At 51.0% G+C, this 17,371-nt stretch overlaps 1 protein-coding gene across 1 annotated transcript in view; it reads right to left on the bottom strand.

Annotated features, from left to right (window-relative positions):
• LOC134932247 (dual specificity testis-specific protein kinase 1-like) overlaps positions 1 to 13,395 on the bottom strand; it is a 93,078-nt gene extending 79,683 nt beyond the window's left edge. Inside the window, exons 1-2 of the mRNA XM_063926506.1 lie at positions 13,147 to 13,395; positions 9,407 to 9,834 (exon numbers count right to left, since the gene is read on the bottom strand). Coding sequence (XP_063782576.1) covers positions 9,407 to 9,598 — 192 coding nt within the window. The 5' untranslated portion in view covers positions 9,599 to 9,834; positions 13,147 to 13,395. The remainder of the gene's footprint in view (positions 1 to 9,406; positions 9,835 to 13,146) is intronic.
• Positions 13,396 to 17,371: the final 3,976 nt, after the last annotated feature.

The following is a 17,371-nucleotide window of genomic DNA, read 5'->3' as shown; positions in this document are numbered from 1 at the left end:
GGAGCACTATGGACTCTGCCGCGTCCTGCCGGAGACTTCATCTCACAAGATGCATCTTATTGTCATCACTAATACAACAGAGGTACACTGAGCACTGGCACTGCACGGAGCTACGGTGTGCCACTGACACTGACCACTGGCACTGCAAGGAGCTACGGTGTGCCACTGACCACTGGCACTGCACGGAGCTACGGTGTGCCACTGACACTGACCACTGGCACTGCAAGGAGCTACGGTGTGCCACTGACACTGACCACTGGCACTGCAAGGAGCTACGGTGTGCCACTGACACTGACCACTGGCACTGCAAGGAGCTACGGTGTGCCACTGACACTGACCACTGGCACTGCACGGAGCTATGGTGTGCCACTGACACTGACCACTGGCACTGCAAGGAGCTACGGTGTGCCACTGACCACTGGCACTGCACGGAGCTACGGTGTGCCACTGACACTGACCACTGGCACTGCAAGGAGCTACGGTGTGCCACTGACACTGACCACTGCAAGGAGCTACGGTGTGCCACTGACACTGACCACTGGCACTGCAAGGAGCTACGGTGTGCCACTGACACTGACCACTGGCACTGCACGGAGCTACGGTGTGCCACTGACACTGACCACTGGCACTGCAAGGAGCTACGGTGTGCCACTGACCACTGGCACTGCACGGAGCTACGGTGTGCCACTGACACTGACCACTGGCACTGCAAGGAGCTACGGTGTGCCACTGACACTGACCACTGGCACTGCACGGAACTACGGTGTGACACACTGACCACTGGTACTGCACGGAGCTAAGGTGTGCCACTGACACTGACCACTGGCACTGCAAGGAGCTACGGTGTGCCACTGACTACTGGCACTGCACGGAGCTACGGTGTGCCACTGACACTGACCACTGGCACTGCAAGGAGCTACGGTGTGCCACTGACCACTGGCACTGCACGGAGCTACGGTGTGCCACTCACACTTACCACTGGCACTGCACGGAGCTACGGTGTGACACACTGACCACTGGTACTGCACGGAGCTAAGGTGTGCCACTGACATTGACCACTGGCACTGCAAGGAGCTACGGTGTGCCACTGACTACTGGCACTGCACGGAGCTACGGTGTGCCACTGACACTGACCACTGGCACTGCAAGGAGCTACGGTGTGCCACTGACCACTGGCACTGCACGGAGCTACGGTGTGCCACTCACACTGACCACTGGCACTGCACGGAGCTACGGTGTGCCACTGACACTGCACGGAGCTACGGTGTGCCACTGACACTGCACGGAGCTACGGTGTGCCACTGACACTGCACGGAGCTACGGTGTGCCACTGACACTGCACAGAGCTACGGTGTGCCACTGACACTGCACAGAGCTACGGTGTGCCACTCACGCTGACCACTGGCACTGCACGGAGCTACGGTGTGCCACTCACACTGACCACTGGCACTGCACGGAGCTACGGTGTATCACTCACGCTGACCACTGGCACTGCACGGAGCTATGGTGTGCCACTCACGCTGACCACTGGCACTGCACGGAGCTACGGTGTGCCACTCACACTGACCACTGGCACTGCACGGAGCTACGGTGTATCACTCACGCTGACCACTGGCACTGCACGGAGCTACGGTGTGCCACTCACGCTGACCACTGACACTGCACGGAGCTACGGTGTGCCACTCACGCTGACCACTGGCACTACATGGAGCTACGGTGTGCCACTGACACTGACCACTGGCACTGCACGGAGCTACGGTGTGACACTCACTTTATATGAATTCCTGTGTGACAATAATACTGATCCCTGGTACACTGGCAGCCACTGTGTGTGTGACTACAATGCAAACAGGACACACAATTTAGGGAATAGAGTCACTATCCAGTGGAGCAGGGTGAGTGAGGACACACATACACACACACACACACACACACACACACACACACACACACACACACACAGGCAGCAGATATTAGCATGACACAACGCCCAGAGCAGACGGACAGCCAGCGCAGGGGGCACGGAGGGTACAGTTACACAGGAAGGGCTGCGATGGCTGATTGTGTGCGACACCTGTCACTGAGGATTACAGGACAATCACCCATCAGCGCGCCCGGCCGCCATTCTGCAGCCCGAGTGATCCCATCTGATACACGGAATACTCTGCAAGCAGCTTACTGCACATATTAGCCATTACATTGTGCTAATAACACATTCTGGGGATCATTCAGACCCGATCGCACGCTAGCTTTTTCTGCAGTGGTGTGATCGGGTCAGAACTACGCATGCATATGCTCCGCAATGTGCAGGCACGTCGGCCGCCGGCGACGGGAATCGCCGGACAGCGACAGATCTAATGAAGAAAGTCCTGAGCTGTGGAAAGTCCTGAGCTGTGCAGCTCACTGCACAGCCCATCGCTCCCCTGCCCAGCGACCCCCCCCCCCCGCCCCACCCCTGTAGGTGGCAACTACCTGATCGCAGCACTGCAAAAATCCGCATGCGTGCGACCAGGTCTGAATCACCCCCATAGCACACTGCAGCGCCCTGCAGAAAGGGTCTGCGGCTGGTGTGGCTGCTGTGTCCCTGTCCTGTTACACTACCCGCGGGAGATCCAGCAATCACCGCCCGCACTGCCAGGGCCCTTGTGTCCAGGGTTCTGTCACCCATCTATACAGTGCCAGGAGGAACGGGAAATACCAGGGAGACGTGTAATAATGAGCAGGCCAGACGCAGTCACATCTCCCAGCCAGCAGCAGCCTTCATCCACTGGAACCAATCCCTGTCTCCCTGCCAGGGTGGCACAGCTAGGACCAATGGCTACGGCTCCGCGCCGCCTGTACCTATACCAGTCACTGCTGAATTACCAGTCACATACAAGGAGCTAGATGAGCGCTTAAAGCGCCGTCTTGTGGCGTGAATGGCCGGTCCCTAAACCAAGAGGTGGCGGCCCGGCAAATGTCTAGTTTTGCGGATGCATACGCACATTTGTGATCACATCGGTGGCGTATTTTACGTTTCTGGGCGGCTCTTTACATGAGATTTTTAGCAGAAGCGGTTCTGAGAAAATCACAATTTCTGTCTCAATAGTGATCCCGGCTGAATGATGTGCGGCATCCACCGCTGCGATCAGCGATATTAACAAAACGAAAAAGCCATTTGCAGGCAACCAGCGGGGGGGGCTCACAGCCGCGGCACCCAGCGGGGGTAGACTCACAGCCGCGGCACCCAGCGGGGGGAGACTCACAGACGCGGCACCCAGCGGGGGGAGACTCACAGACGCGGCACCCAGCGGGGGGAGACTCACAGACGCGGCACCCAGCGGGGGGAGACTCACAGACGCGGCACCCAGCGGGGGGAGACTCGCAGACGCGGCACCCAGCGGGGGGAGACTCACAGACGCGGCACCCAGCGGGGGGAGACTCACAGACGCGGCACCCAGTGGGGCAGTGTAACATGTGTTTGCTGTGATATTAATAGCAGCTTCAAACAGGAATTATTGTCTTTTTAATATATTTTTTTTGCACGAAGAAATATCTTTTTGCTTGAAGACGCCTACACCTGCCTGTATCCTGTGACTGCGAGATACGCTCCAACGCCTATCAGTCCTGTGCTTGTCCTGAGATTGAGCCGTGTGAGTGATGTCTCCAGGCCCAGTACTCCCAGTATTCATTCTGCTCCTCCGCGCGGTAACTAACGCAGTGCATATGTAGTTCAGACCTGAGGCATTCGCAGAGGGAAAGCACCGCAGGCCAGAGGCATGCGCAGAGGGAAAGCACCGCGGCCCAGAGGCATGCGCAAAGGGAAACCATTGCGGTCTGGTGGCATGCGCAGAGGGAAAGCACCGCACCCCGGAGGCATGCGCAGAGGGAAAGCACCACGGCCCAGAGACATGCGCAGAGGGAAACCATCGCGGTCTGGTGGCATGCGCAGAGGGAAAGCACCGCACCCCGGAGGCATGCGCAGAGGGAAAGCACCACGGCCCAGAGGCATGCGCAGAGGGAAAGCACCACAGCCCAGAGGCATGCGCAGAGGGAAAGCACCGCGGCCCAGAGGCATGCGCAAAGGGAAACCATCGCGGTCTGGTGGCATGCGCAGAGGGAAAGCACCGCACCCCGGAGGCATGCGCAGAGGGAAAGCACCACGGCCCAGAGACATGCGCAGAGGGAAACCATCGCGGTCTGGTGGCATGCGCAGAGGGAAAGCACCGCACCCCGGAGGCATGCGCAGAGGGAAAGCACCACGGCCCAGAGGCATGCGCAGAGGGAAAGCACCACAGCCCAGAGGCATGCGCAGAGGGAAAGCACCGCGGCCCAGAGGCATGCGCAAAGGGAAACCATCGCGGTCTGGTGGCATGCGCAGAGGGAAAGCACCGCACCCCGGAGGCATGCGCAGAGGGAAAGCACCACGGCCCAGAGACATGCGCAGAGGGAAACCATCGCGGTCTGGTGGCATGCGCAGAGGGAAAGCACCGCACCCCGGAGGCATGCGCAGAGGGAAAGCACCACGGCCCAGAGGCATGCGCAGAGGGAAAGCACCGCGGCCCAGAGGCATGCGCAGAGGGAAAGCACCGCGGCCCAGAGGCATGCACAGAGGGAGAGCACCGCGGCCTGGAGACGTGCAGAGAAACCATCATCCACCTCGGAATCCCTCCCCCAGTGCTATAGCTGCGTGTGAAGCAGAGTCTCTCCCCGCTCGCAGGTTACACTCACAGCCTGTAAGAGGATTACCTTCCAACACAGAACAGATTACAACAAAGGACCTTCTATTTCAAGTAACACACTAGTCATCAGAGCTTACAATCTACTCTGCATGACACTTACAGACTCTGACAGGACAGGGTGATCTAATGTAGCCGAGTACAGTAACATCACATTGCTGCACATTCAGCAATGTTACATCACCGCAGAGCACTGCGCCAGTGTCACAATCATTCAGCAATATTACATCACCGCAGAGCACTGCGCCAGAGTCCCAATCATTCAGCAATATTACATCACCGCAGAGCACTGCGCCAGTGTCCCAATCATTCAGCAATGTTACATCACCGCAGAGCACTGCGCCAGTGTCCCAATCATTCAGCAATGTTACATCACCGCAGAGCACTGCGCCAGTGTCCCAATCATTCAGCAATATTACATCACCGCAGAGCACTGCGCCAGTGTCCCAATCATTCAGCAATGTTACATCACCGCAGAGCACTGCGCCAGTGTCCCAATCATTCAGCAATATTACATCACCGCAGAGCACTGCGCCAGTGTCCCAATCATTCAGCAATATTACATCACCGCAGAGCACTGCGCCAGTGTCCCAATCATTCAGCAATATTACATCACCGCAGAGCACTGCGCCAGTGTCCCAATCATTCAGCAATATTACATCACCGCAGAGCACTGCGCCAGTGTCCCAATCATTCAGCAATATTACATCACCACAGAGCACTGCGCCAGTGTCCCAATCATTCAGCAATATTACATCACCACAGAGCACTGCGCCAGTGTCCCAATCATTCAGCAATATTACATCACCGCAGAGCACTGCGCCAGTGTCCCAATCATTCAGCAATGTTACCTCAGCGCAGAGCACTGCACCAGTGTCCCAATCATTCAGCAATGTTACCTCAGCGCAGAGCACTGCACCAGTGTCCCAATCATTCAGCAATATTACATCACCGCAGAGCACTGCGCCAGTGAGCCATTCAGCAATGTTACATCACCGCAGAGCACTGCGCAAGTGTCCCAATCATTCAGAAATGTTGCATCACTGCAGAGCACTGCGCCAGTGTCCCAATCATTCAGCAATATTACCTCACAGCAGAGCACAGCGCCCATGTCCCAATCATTCAGCAATATTACCTCACAGCAGAGCACTGTGCCCATGTCCCAATCATTCAGCAATGTTGCATCACTGCAGAGCACTGCGCCAGTGTCCCAATCATTCAGCAATGTTACATCACCACAGAGCGCTGTGCCAGTGTCCCAATCATTCAGCAATGTTGCCTCACCGCAGAGCACTGCACCAGTGTCCGAATCATTCACCAATGTTGCATCACTGCGCCACTGTCCCACACTCAATGTTACCTCACCACAGAACACTGCGCCCGTGTCCCAATCATTCAGCAATGTTGCATAACTGCAGAGCACTGCGCCAGTGTCCCAATCATACAGCAATGTTACCTCATCACAGAAAACTGCGCCAGTGTCCCAATCATTCAGCAATGTTACCTCACCGCAGAGCACTGCGCCAGTGTCCCAATCATTCAGCAATGTTACCTCATTGCAGAGCACTGTGCCCATGTCCCAATCATTCAGCAATGTTACATCACCACAGAGCGCTGCGCCAGTGTCCCAATCATTCAGCAATGTTACCTCACCGCAGAGCACTGCGCCAGTGTCCGAATCATTCAGCAATGTTACCTCATCGCAGAGCACTGCGCCAGTGTCCCAATCATTCAGCAATATTACCTCATTGCAGAGCCCTGTGCCAGTACCCTACCTAATCATTCAGCACTGTTACATCACTGCAGAGCACTGCGCCAGTGTCCTGATCATACAGCAATGTTACCTCATCGCAGAAAACTGCGCCAGTGTCCCAATCATTCAGCAATGTTACATCACTGCAGAGCACTGCGCCAGTGTCCCAATCATTCAGCAATGTTACATCACTGCAGAGCACTGCGCCAGTGTCCCAATCATTCAGCAATGTTACATCACAGCAGAGCACTGCGTCAGTGTCCCAATCATTCAGAAATGTTATAGTACTGCAGGGCCCTACACCAGGGTCCCAATCATTCAGAAATGTTATAGTACTGCAGAGCATTGCACCAGTGTCCTAATCATTCAGCAATGTTACATCACTGCAGAGCACTGCGCCAGTGTCCCAATCATTCAGAAATGTTATAGTACTGCAGAGCACTGCACCAGGGTCCCAATCATTCAGAAATGTTATAGTACTGCAGAGCACTGCGCCAGTGTCCCAATCATTCAGAAATGTTATAGTACTGCAGAGCATTGCGCCAGTGTCCGAATCATTCAGAAATGTTATAGTACTGCAGAGCATTGCACCAGGGTCCCAATCATTCAGAAATGTTATAGTACTGCAGAGCACTGCACCAGGGTCCCAATCATTCAGAAATGTTATAGTACTGCATAGCACTGCACGTGTCCCAATCATTCAGAAATGTTATAGTACTGCAGAGCACTGCGCCAGTGTCCCAATCATTCAGAAATGTTATAGTACTGCAGAGCACTGCGCCAGTGTCCCAATCATTCAGAAATGTTATAGTACTGCAGAGCATTGCGCCAGTGTCCGAATCATTCAGAAATGTTATAGTACTGCAGAGCATTGCACCAGGGTCCCAATCATTCAGAAATGTTATAGTACTGCAGAGCACTGCACCAGGGTCCCAATCATTCAGAAATGTTATAGTACTGCATAGCACTGCACGTGTCCCAATCATTCAGAAATGTTATAGTACTGCAGAGCACTGCGCCAGTGTCCCAATCATTCAGAAATGTTATAGTACTGCAGAGCACTGCGCCAGTGTCCCAATCATTCAGAAATGTTATAGTACTGCAGAGCATTGCGCCAGTGTCCGAATCATTCAGAAATGTTATAGTACTGCAGAGCATTGCACCAGGGTCCCAATCATTCAGAAATGTTATAGTACTGCAGAGCACTGCACCAGGGTCCCAATCATTCAGAAATGTTATAGTACTGCATAGCACTGCACGTGTCCCAATCATTCAGAAATGTTATAGTACTGCAGAGCACTGCGCCAGTGTCCCAATCATTCAGAAATGTTATAGTACTGCAGAGCACTGCGCCAGTGTCCCAATCATTCAGAAATGTTATAGTACTGCAGAGCATTGCGCCAGTGTCCGAATCATTCAGAAATGTTATAGTACTGCAGAGCATTGCACCAGGGTCCCAATCATTCAGAAATGTTATAGTACTGCATAGCACTGCACGTGTCCCAATCATTCAGAAATGATATAGTACTGCAGAGCATTGCACCAGGGTCCCAATCATTCAGAAATGTTATAGTACTGCAGAGCACTGCACCAGGGTCCCAATCATTCAGAAATGTTATAGTACTGCAGAGCATTGCACCAGGGTCCCAATCATTCAGCAATGTTACCAATAGACGCTGCGTCTGACAATGGACAAGGCCTGATGATTGGGACACTGGGAGTAATCCCTGTAACCTCTATATACCCCCCGTGAACGGTCTATGATAACAGCCTCCTGCGTCACTTCAGCCTCTATTTGCGGCCGCGCACACTAATCTCTTCAGGAGTACACGCAGGCGATGGTGCGTCCACTGTATACGAGTATACAGTAAGACGCACGGTCATGCATACACTCCGGAAGGGGCTAGCAGCGCTTTGGTGTAGGCGAATCGCCCAGGCTTGGCTACCACCTTCTGTCAGACTTCCTCAGACACCTCTATGACCGCTCGTTGCCCACGTCATTGCGGCACACACAGTAACAGAGCAATACACAAATGTGTGCGTCAGGTCTCACATCCTGCTGGAAGAATTGGTGCATTATTATAATGACCTGCGAGGGCTTATTCCCTGATACCACCGTCTGAGTGCGTGTTGTGTTGTACAGGTGAGCCGGAGACGTGTGACATATCAGGTATCACAATAACACGCACACACAGGGCACAGTCATCACATGCTGCCCTGTAAGGTTTCCTATTGCCGCCCTAAGCATTTCCGATCACCTACACAGGAGAACGCGGCTAGAACAGGCAGAGAACATGTATGTAGAATTAATGTGCCATCATGTTTAACAGCAAGTCTTCCAGATCATGCATGGTAACATATAACTAGCAGACACAAAATGCCAGACTCCACTAGGGCACGGACGTGTGGAGAGCGGGTGTCTGGGCGACTCTGGATTTAGGGGCTTCTCACCCAATTATGAGTCCCCCATATATAGTTCCACCTGTGTCCACCTGAAATCCCTTACAGAACACAGTCCCGTGCCCACGTCATGCTATACATACCACACACGGAGTACATGTTAGATCACATACATGTCTGACGGCCACAGCGGACCAGCTGCTGCGAGATTTAACTCCTCTGCTTCTAACCCCAAACCGGATATTTTACCCAGTTTGCAACAATTGGGGGGGGGGTTCAATTCCCTGACATTGGCGCAGTGTGCCATTCCGGAGTGGCACAATGCGCCTGTCAGCACTGCAGGTTTTCCTGTCGCTTTGAACTGAATTCCCGCCATTATCTTAACAAGCACAACAAGTAAATATCAGAATGCTGAACAGGATTCCAGCCCCTACACCGGTGCCCAGAGAGCCTATCCTGTAACGCATCACCACTCTGCGGCACGGCACGGCACGGACTAACACTTCAAGGACTCTTGTAAATATTAGATTCTCACCTTGAACACCTCGGAGAAGAAACCAGACCCAATCTTCTCGCAGTAGAAGTCATCAATACGTGCCAGGTTGGAGACAGCGCTGCGAAGGGCCCGGTACGAGGAGGGACGCAAGCGGCAAGACCCCTGGCTATTTATCATCAGTCCATGGGTATCTCCAACACTGGATGTCTCAGGATCTCCAGCAGTTTCCATATCCGAGACCTGATCACATGCCCAAGGGATCCAAAGATTGCACTATGGTGGGAGCTCACATGGTCCTTAGAGCTGAACAGTAATGAGATCGCCAACACAGGATGGAGAAGGGTCTGGATAAGGTCATCCTGTGCGGGACCTGGCCGGATCCTCCCAGTAACTCCGCCAAATTCTCCCAAACTATCCCCATGTGGGGGGATGATGGATACAACCAGTCCACTCACAGTCACTGGAACCTAGAGCAGGATAACAAACAATGCAAGTCAATGATGACAGCCCCAGCACAGGACTACACCCCAATAATACCAAGCCCAGACCCATCACCCAATGCCTACCCCAACACAGGACTTCACTCCAATAATACCAAGCCCACACCCATCACCTACCCCAACACAGGACTTCACTCCAATAATACCAAGCCCAAATCCATCACCCAATACCTATCCCAACACAAGACTTCACCCCAATAATACCAAGCCCAAACCCATCACCCAATACCTACCCCCAACACAGGACTTCACCCAAATAATACCAAGCCCAGACCCATCACCCAATACCTACCCCCAACACAGGACTTCACCCAAATAATACCAAGCCCAAACCCATCACCCAATACCTACCCCCCCCAACACAGGACTTCACCCCAATAATAATACCAAACCCATCACCCAATACCTACCACCAACACAGGACTTCACCCAAATAATACCAAGCCCAGACCCATCACACAATACCTACCCCAACACAGGACTTCACCCCAATAATACCAAGTCCAGAACCATCACCCAATACCTACCCCAATTTGGACTACACCCCAATAATACCAAGCCCAGCCCTGTCACCAAGTTCTCACCCAAACACAGAACTTCACCCAAATAATACCAAGGCCAGCCCCGTCACCCAGTACCTACCGCATCACAAGACTTCACCCCAATGATACCAAGCCCTGACCCATCACCCAATACCTACCCCAAACACAGGACATCACCCCAATAATATCAAGTCCAGACCTATCACCCAATACCTACCCCAACACAGGACATCACCCCAATAATACCAAGCCCAGCCCCGTCACCCAATATCTCCCCAAACACAGGACTTCACTCCAATAATACCAAGCCCAGACCAGTCACCCAATACCTACCCCAACACAGGACGTCACCCCAATAATATCAAGTCCAGACCTATCACCCAATACCTACCCCCAACACAGGACATCACCCCAATAATACCAAGCCCAAACCCATCACCCAATACCTATCCCAACACAGGACTTCACCCCAATAATACTAAGCCCAGAACAGTCATCCAATACCTACCCCAACACAGGACTTCACCCAAATAATACCAAGCCCAGCCCCGTCACCCAATATCTCCCCAAACACAGGACTTCACTCCAATAATACCAAGCCCAGCCCCGTCATCCAATATCTCCCCAAACACAGGACTTCACTCCAATAATACCAAGCCCAGCCCCGTCACCCAATATCTCCCCAAACACAGGACTTCACCCAAATAATACCAAGCCCAGCCCCGTCACCCAATATCTCCCCAAACACAGGACTTCACTCCAATAATACCAAGCCCAGCCCCGTCACCCAATATCTCCCCAAACACAGGACTTCACCCAAATAATACCAAGCCAAGACCCATCACAAATTTCTCACCCAAACACAGAACTTCACCCAAATAATGCCAAGCCCAGCCCCGTCACCCAGTACCTACCGCATCACAAGATTTCACCCCAATAATACCAAGCCCTGACCCATCACCTACGCCCAACACAGGACATCACCCCAATAATACCAAGCCCAAACCCATCACCCAAAACCTATCACAACACAGGACATCACCCCAATAATACCAAGCCCAGACCAGTCATCAAATACCTACCCCAACACAGGACTTAACCCCAATAATACCAAGCCCAGACCAGTCACCCAATACCTACCCCAACACAGCACTTCACCCCAAAAATACCAAGCCCAGGCCCATCACCCAATATCTCCCCAAACACAGGACATCACCCCAATAATACCAAGCCCAGGCCCATCACCCAATATCTCCCCAAACACAGGACTTCACCCCAATAATACCAAGTTCAGACCAGTCTCCAATTTCTCACCCAACACAGGACTTCACCCCAATAATTACAAGTCCAGACCCATCACCCAATATCTCACCCAAAATAATGCTTCACTCCAATAACAAGTCCAGGCTCACCACCCAATATCTCCCCCAACACTAGGCTTCACCCCAATAATACCAAGCCCAGACCGTCACCCAATATCTCCCCACAAACACAAGACTTTACCCCAATAATACCAAGCCCATCACCCAATATCTCACCCCAACACAGAACTTCACCCCAATAATACCAAGCCCAGACCCATCATCCAATATCTCACCCCAACACAGAACTTCAACCCAATAATACCAAGCCTAGACCCATCATTCAATATCTCACCCCAACACAGAACTTCACCCCAATAATACCAAGCCCAGACTCATCACCCAATACCTACCCCCAACACAAGACTTCACCCCAATAATACCAAGCCCAGACCCATTACCCAATCTCTCCCCCAAATAGCACCAAACCCATCACCCAATATCTTTCCCCAAAAGTACCATACTGTTGACCAATATCTCCCGCCGACAGCACCAGACCCGTCGCCCAATATCTCACCCCAAAAACATCAAACCTATTACCCCATACCAACACAGATCTTCAAACCCAATAATACATAGCTCAAACCTGTCACTCGATATCTCACCCCAACAACACCATCACCGTCACCCTATATTGCACCGCAACAACAGCAGATCTGTCACTTGATATGTCACCCCAACACCAGAGCCGTCACCTGATATCTCCCCCAATAACACCAGACCCGTCACCCGATGTCTCACCCCAACAACACCAGACCTGTAAACTGATTATCTCACCCCAAGAACACCATCACCGTCACCCTATATCTCACCGCAATAACAGCAGATCCGTCACCTGATATGTCACCCCAACAACACCATACCTGTCACCCGATATCTCACCCCAATAACACCAGACCCGTCACCCGATATCTCACCCCAATAGCACCAGACCTGTCACCCGATATCTCCCCCAATAACACTAGACCCGTCACCCGATGTCTCACCCCAATAACATCAGACCTGTCACCCAATATCTCACCCCAATAACACCAGACCCGTCACCTGATATCTCACCCCAACAACACCATACCTGTCATCTCACCCAACAACAGACCTGTCACCTGGTATCTCACCCAACACCAGACCTGTCACCTGGTATCTCACCCAACACCAGACCTGTCACCTGGTATCTCACCCAACACCAGACCTGTCACCCGATTATCTCACCACAACAACACCAGACCTGTCACCCGATATCTCACCCCAACAACACCAGACCTGTCACCCGATATCTCACCCCAACAACACCAGACATGTCACCCGATTATCTCACCCCAACAACACCAGACCTGTCACCCGATATCTCACCCCAATATTCACACACCCGACCTCACCCGATATAAGCGGAGGCGTCTCTGTGTCTGACCCGCCGGTGGTGATTCATCCCGGGGAACCCGCTGGCAATCACACCCGTATATACAATCAGTGACCCGGCCGCCAGGAACCTCCGCCCGATCCCCGTGATGTGATAGATCCGAGCACCGGCCGCGGCCTCCGGACACTGAGACACCGAGCGCCGGGGAGCAGAGGCCGAGGCTGGGGGCGGGAACCGGGGAGGAGGAAGGGGAGGGATCAGCGGGAACGGGAGCCTGGGATCGTCTACTGCGGGCGGGGGGACGGGAGACCCCGAGTGGGGGCGGCACAGGGGGGGACGGGAGACCCCGAGCGGGGGCACAGGGGGGGACGGGAGACCCCGAGTGGGGGCGGCACAGGGGGGGACGGGAGACCCCGAGCGGGGGCACAGGGGGGGACGGGAGACACCGAGCGGGGGCACAGGGAGGACGGGAGGGGACATACTAAAAGGAATGACACTCTGGTCTGCATAAATGGAATGCCAATTGACTATAATGGGAGTAGATTGAACATGTATATATATTTCCAAAAATCTTAAACTTATGAAATATATCTTCAGCACACTTCTTCCTAAGGTGATGTCACATATTATAAATCCAGAATGACGCGGAATGACGGCGGTTTTCTATGGAATGACAGCTGTTTTCTCCACCGCCCCTAAGCAAAATTAGCATGAAAGCAGTGCATATGTCCCATATAAAACCCCCGATTTTTCTATGATCCCCTAAGCGCACACACTAATCCTTTTCCAAACGTGTCCGCCTACATCATTAGCCTACTATACATGTCACATAATGTGGAATGACGGCGCTTTGCTATGGAATGACAGGTGTTTTATCCACCGCCCCTAAGCAAAATTAGCATGAAAGCACTGCATATTTCCCATATAAAACCCCCGATTTTTCTATGATCCCCTAAGCGCACACACTAATCCTTTTCCATATGCGTCCGCCTACATTATTAGCCTACTATACATGTCACATAATGTGGAATGACGGCGCTTTGCTATGGAATGACAGGTGTTTTATCCACCGCCCCTAAGCAAAATTAGCATGAAAGCACTGCATATTTCCCATATAAAACCCCCGATTTTTCTATGATCCCCTAAGCGCACACACTAATCCTTTTCCATATGCGTCCGCCTACATTATTAGCCTACTATACATGTCACATAATGTGGAATGACGGCGCTTTGCTATGGAATGACAACTGTTTTATCCACCGCCCCTAAGCAAAATTAGCATGAAAGCACTGCATATTTCCCATATAAAACCCCCGATTTTTCTATGATCCCCTAAGCGCACACACTAATCCTTTTCCAAACGTGTCCGCCTACATCATTAGCCTACTATACATGTCACATAATGTGGAATGACGGCGCTTTGCTATGGAATGACAGGTGTTTTATCCACCGCCCCTAAGCAAAATTAGCATGAAAGCAGTGCATATGTCCCATATAAAACCCCCGATTTTTCTATGATCCCCTAAGCGCACACACTAATCCTTTTCCATATGCGTCCGCCTACATCTGTAGTCTACTATACATGTCACATAATGTGGAATGACGGCGCTTTGCTATGGAATGACAACTGTTTAATCCACCGCCCCTAAGCAAAATTAGCATGGAAGCACTGCATATGTCCCATATAAAACCCCCGATTTTTCTATGATCCCCTAAGCGCACACAATAATCCTTTTCCATATGTGTCCGCCTACATCATTAGCCTACTATACATGTCACATAATGCAGAATTATGGCGGTTTGCTATGGAATGACAGGTGTTTTATCCACCGCCCCTAAGCAAAATTAGCATGAAAGCACTGCATATGTCCCATATAAAACCCCCGATTTTTCTATGATCCCCTAAGCGCACACAATAATCCTTTTCCATATGCGTCCGCCTACATTATTAGCCTACTATACATGTCACATAATGTGGAATGACGGCGCTTTGCTATGGAATGACAACTGTTTTATCCACCGCCCCTAAGCAAAATTAGCATGAAAGCACTGCATATGTCCCATATAAAACCCCCGATTTTTCTATGATCCCCTAAGCGCACACAATAATCCTTTTCCATATGTGTCCGCCTACATCATTAGCCTACTATACATGTCACATAATGCAGAATTATGGCGGTTTGCTATGGAATGACAGGTGTTTTATCCACCGCCCCTAAGCAAAATTAGCATGAAAGCACTGCATATGTCCCATATAAAACCCCCGATTTTTCTATGATCCCCTAAGCGCACACAATAATCCTTTTCCATATGCGTCCGCCTACATTATTAGCCTACTATACATGTCACATAATGTGGAATGACGGCGCTTTGCTATGGAATGACAACTGTTTTATCCACCGCCCCTAAGCAAAATTAGCATGAAAGCACTGCATATGTCCCATATAAAACCCCCGATTTTTCTATGATCCCCTAAGCGCACACACTAATCCTTTTCCATATGTGTCCGCCTACATCTGTAGTCTACTATACATGTCACATAATGTGGAATGACGGCGCTTTGCTATGGAATGACAGGCGTTTTATCCACGGCCCCTAAGCAAAATTAGCATGAAAGCACTGCATATTTCCCATATAAAACCCCCGATTTTTCTATGATCCCCTAAGCGCACACACTAATCCTTTTCCAAACGTGTCCGCCTACATCATTAGCCTACTATACATGTCACATAATGTGGAATGACGGCGCTTTGCTATGGAATGACAGGTGTTTTATCCACCGCCCCTAAGCAAAATTAGCATGAAAGCAGTGCATATGTCCCATATAAAACCCCCGATTTTTCTATGATCCCCTAAGCGCACACAATAATCCTTTTCCATATGCGTCCGCCTACATTATTAGCCTACTATACATGTCACATAATGTGGAATGACGGCGCTTTGCTATGGAATGACAACTGTTTTATCCACCGCCCCTAAGCAAAATTAGCATGAAAGCACTGCATATGTCCCATATAAAACCCCCGATTTTTCTATGATCCCCTAAGCGCACACACTAATCCTTTTCCATATGTGTCCGCCTACATCTGTAGTCTACTATACATGTCACATAATGTGGAATGACGGCGCTTTGCTATGGAATGACAGGCGTTTTATCCACCGCCCCTAAGCAAAATTAGCATGAAAGCACTGCATATTTCCCATATAAAACCCCCGATTTTTCTATGATCCCCTAAGCGCACACACTAATCCTTTTCCATATGCGTCCGCCTACATCTGTAGTCTACTATACATGTCACATAATGTGGAATGACGGCGCTTTGCTATGGAATGACAACTGTTTAATCCACCGCCCCTAAGCAAAATTAGCATGAAAGCACTGCATATGTCCCATATAAAACCCCCAATTTTTCTATGATCCCCTAAGCGCACACAATAATCCTTTTCCATATGCGTCCGCCTACATCTGTAGTCTACTATACATGTCACATAATGTGGAATGACGGCGCTTTGCTATGGAATGACAACTGTTTAATCCACCGCCCCTAAGCAAAATTAGCATGAAAGCACTGCATATGTCCCATATAAAACCCCCGATTTTTCTATGATCCCCTAAGCGCACACAATAATCCTTTTCCATATGTGTCCGCCTACATCATTAGCCTACTATACATGTCACATAATGCAGAATTATGGCGGTTTGCTATGGAATGACAGGTGTTTTATCCACCGCCCCTAAGCAAAATTAGCATGAAAGCACTGCATATGTCCCATATAAAACCCCCGATTTTTCTATGATCCCCTAAGCGCACACAATAATCCTTTTCCATATGCGTCCGCCTACATTATTAGCCTACTATACATGTCACATAATGTGGAATGACGGCGCTTTGCTATGGAATGACAACTGTTTTATCCACCGCCCCTAAGCAAAATTAGCATGAAAGCACTGCATATGTCCCATATAAAACCCCCGATTTTTCTATGATCCCCTAAGCGCACACAATAATCCTTTTCCATATGTGTCCGCCTACATCATTAGCCTACTATACATGTCACATAATGCAGAATTATGGCGGTTTGCTATGGAATGACAGGTGTTTTATCCACCGCCCCTAAGCAAAATTAGCATGAAAGCACTGCATATGTCCCATATAAAACCCCCGATTTTTCTATGATCCCCTAAGCGCACACAATAATCCTTTTCCATATGCGTCCGCCTACATTATTAGCCTACTATACAT

The sequence above is a fragment of the Pseudophryne corroboree genome, chromosome 1, assembly GCF_028390025.1.
Source record: "Pseudophryne corroboree isolate aPseCor3 chromosome 1, aPseCor3.hap2, whole genome shotgun sequence".
Classification (NCBI taxonomy): domain Eukaryota; kingdom Metazoa; phylum Chordata; class Amphibia; order Anura; family Myobatrachidae; genus Pseudophryne; species Pseudophryne corroboree.
This window is presented reverse-complemented; position numbering and strand designations above follow the sequence as displayed.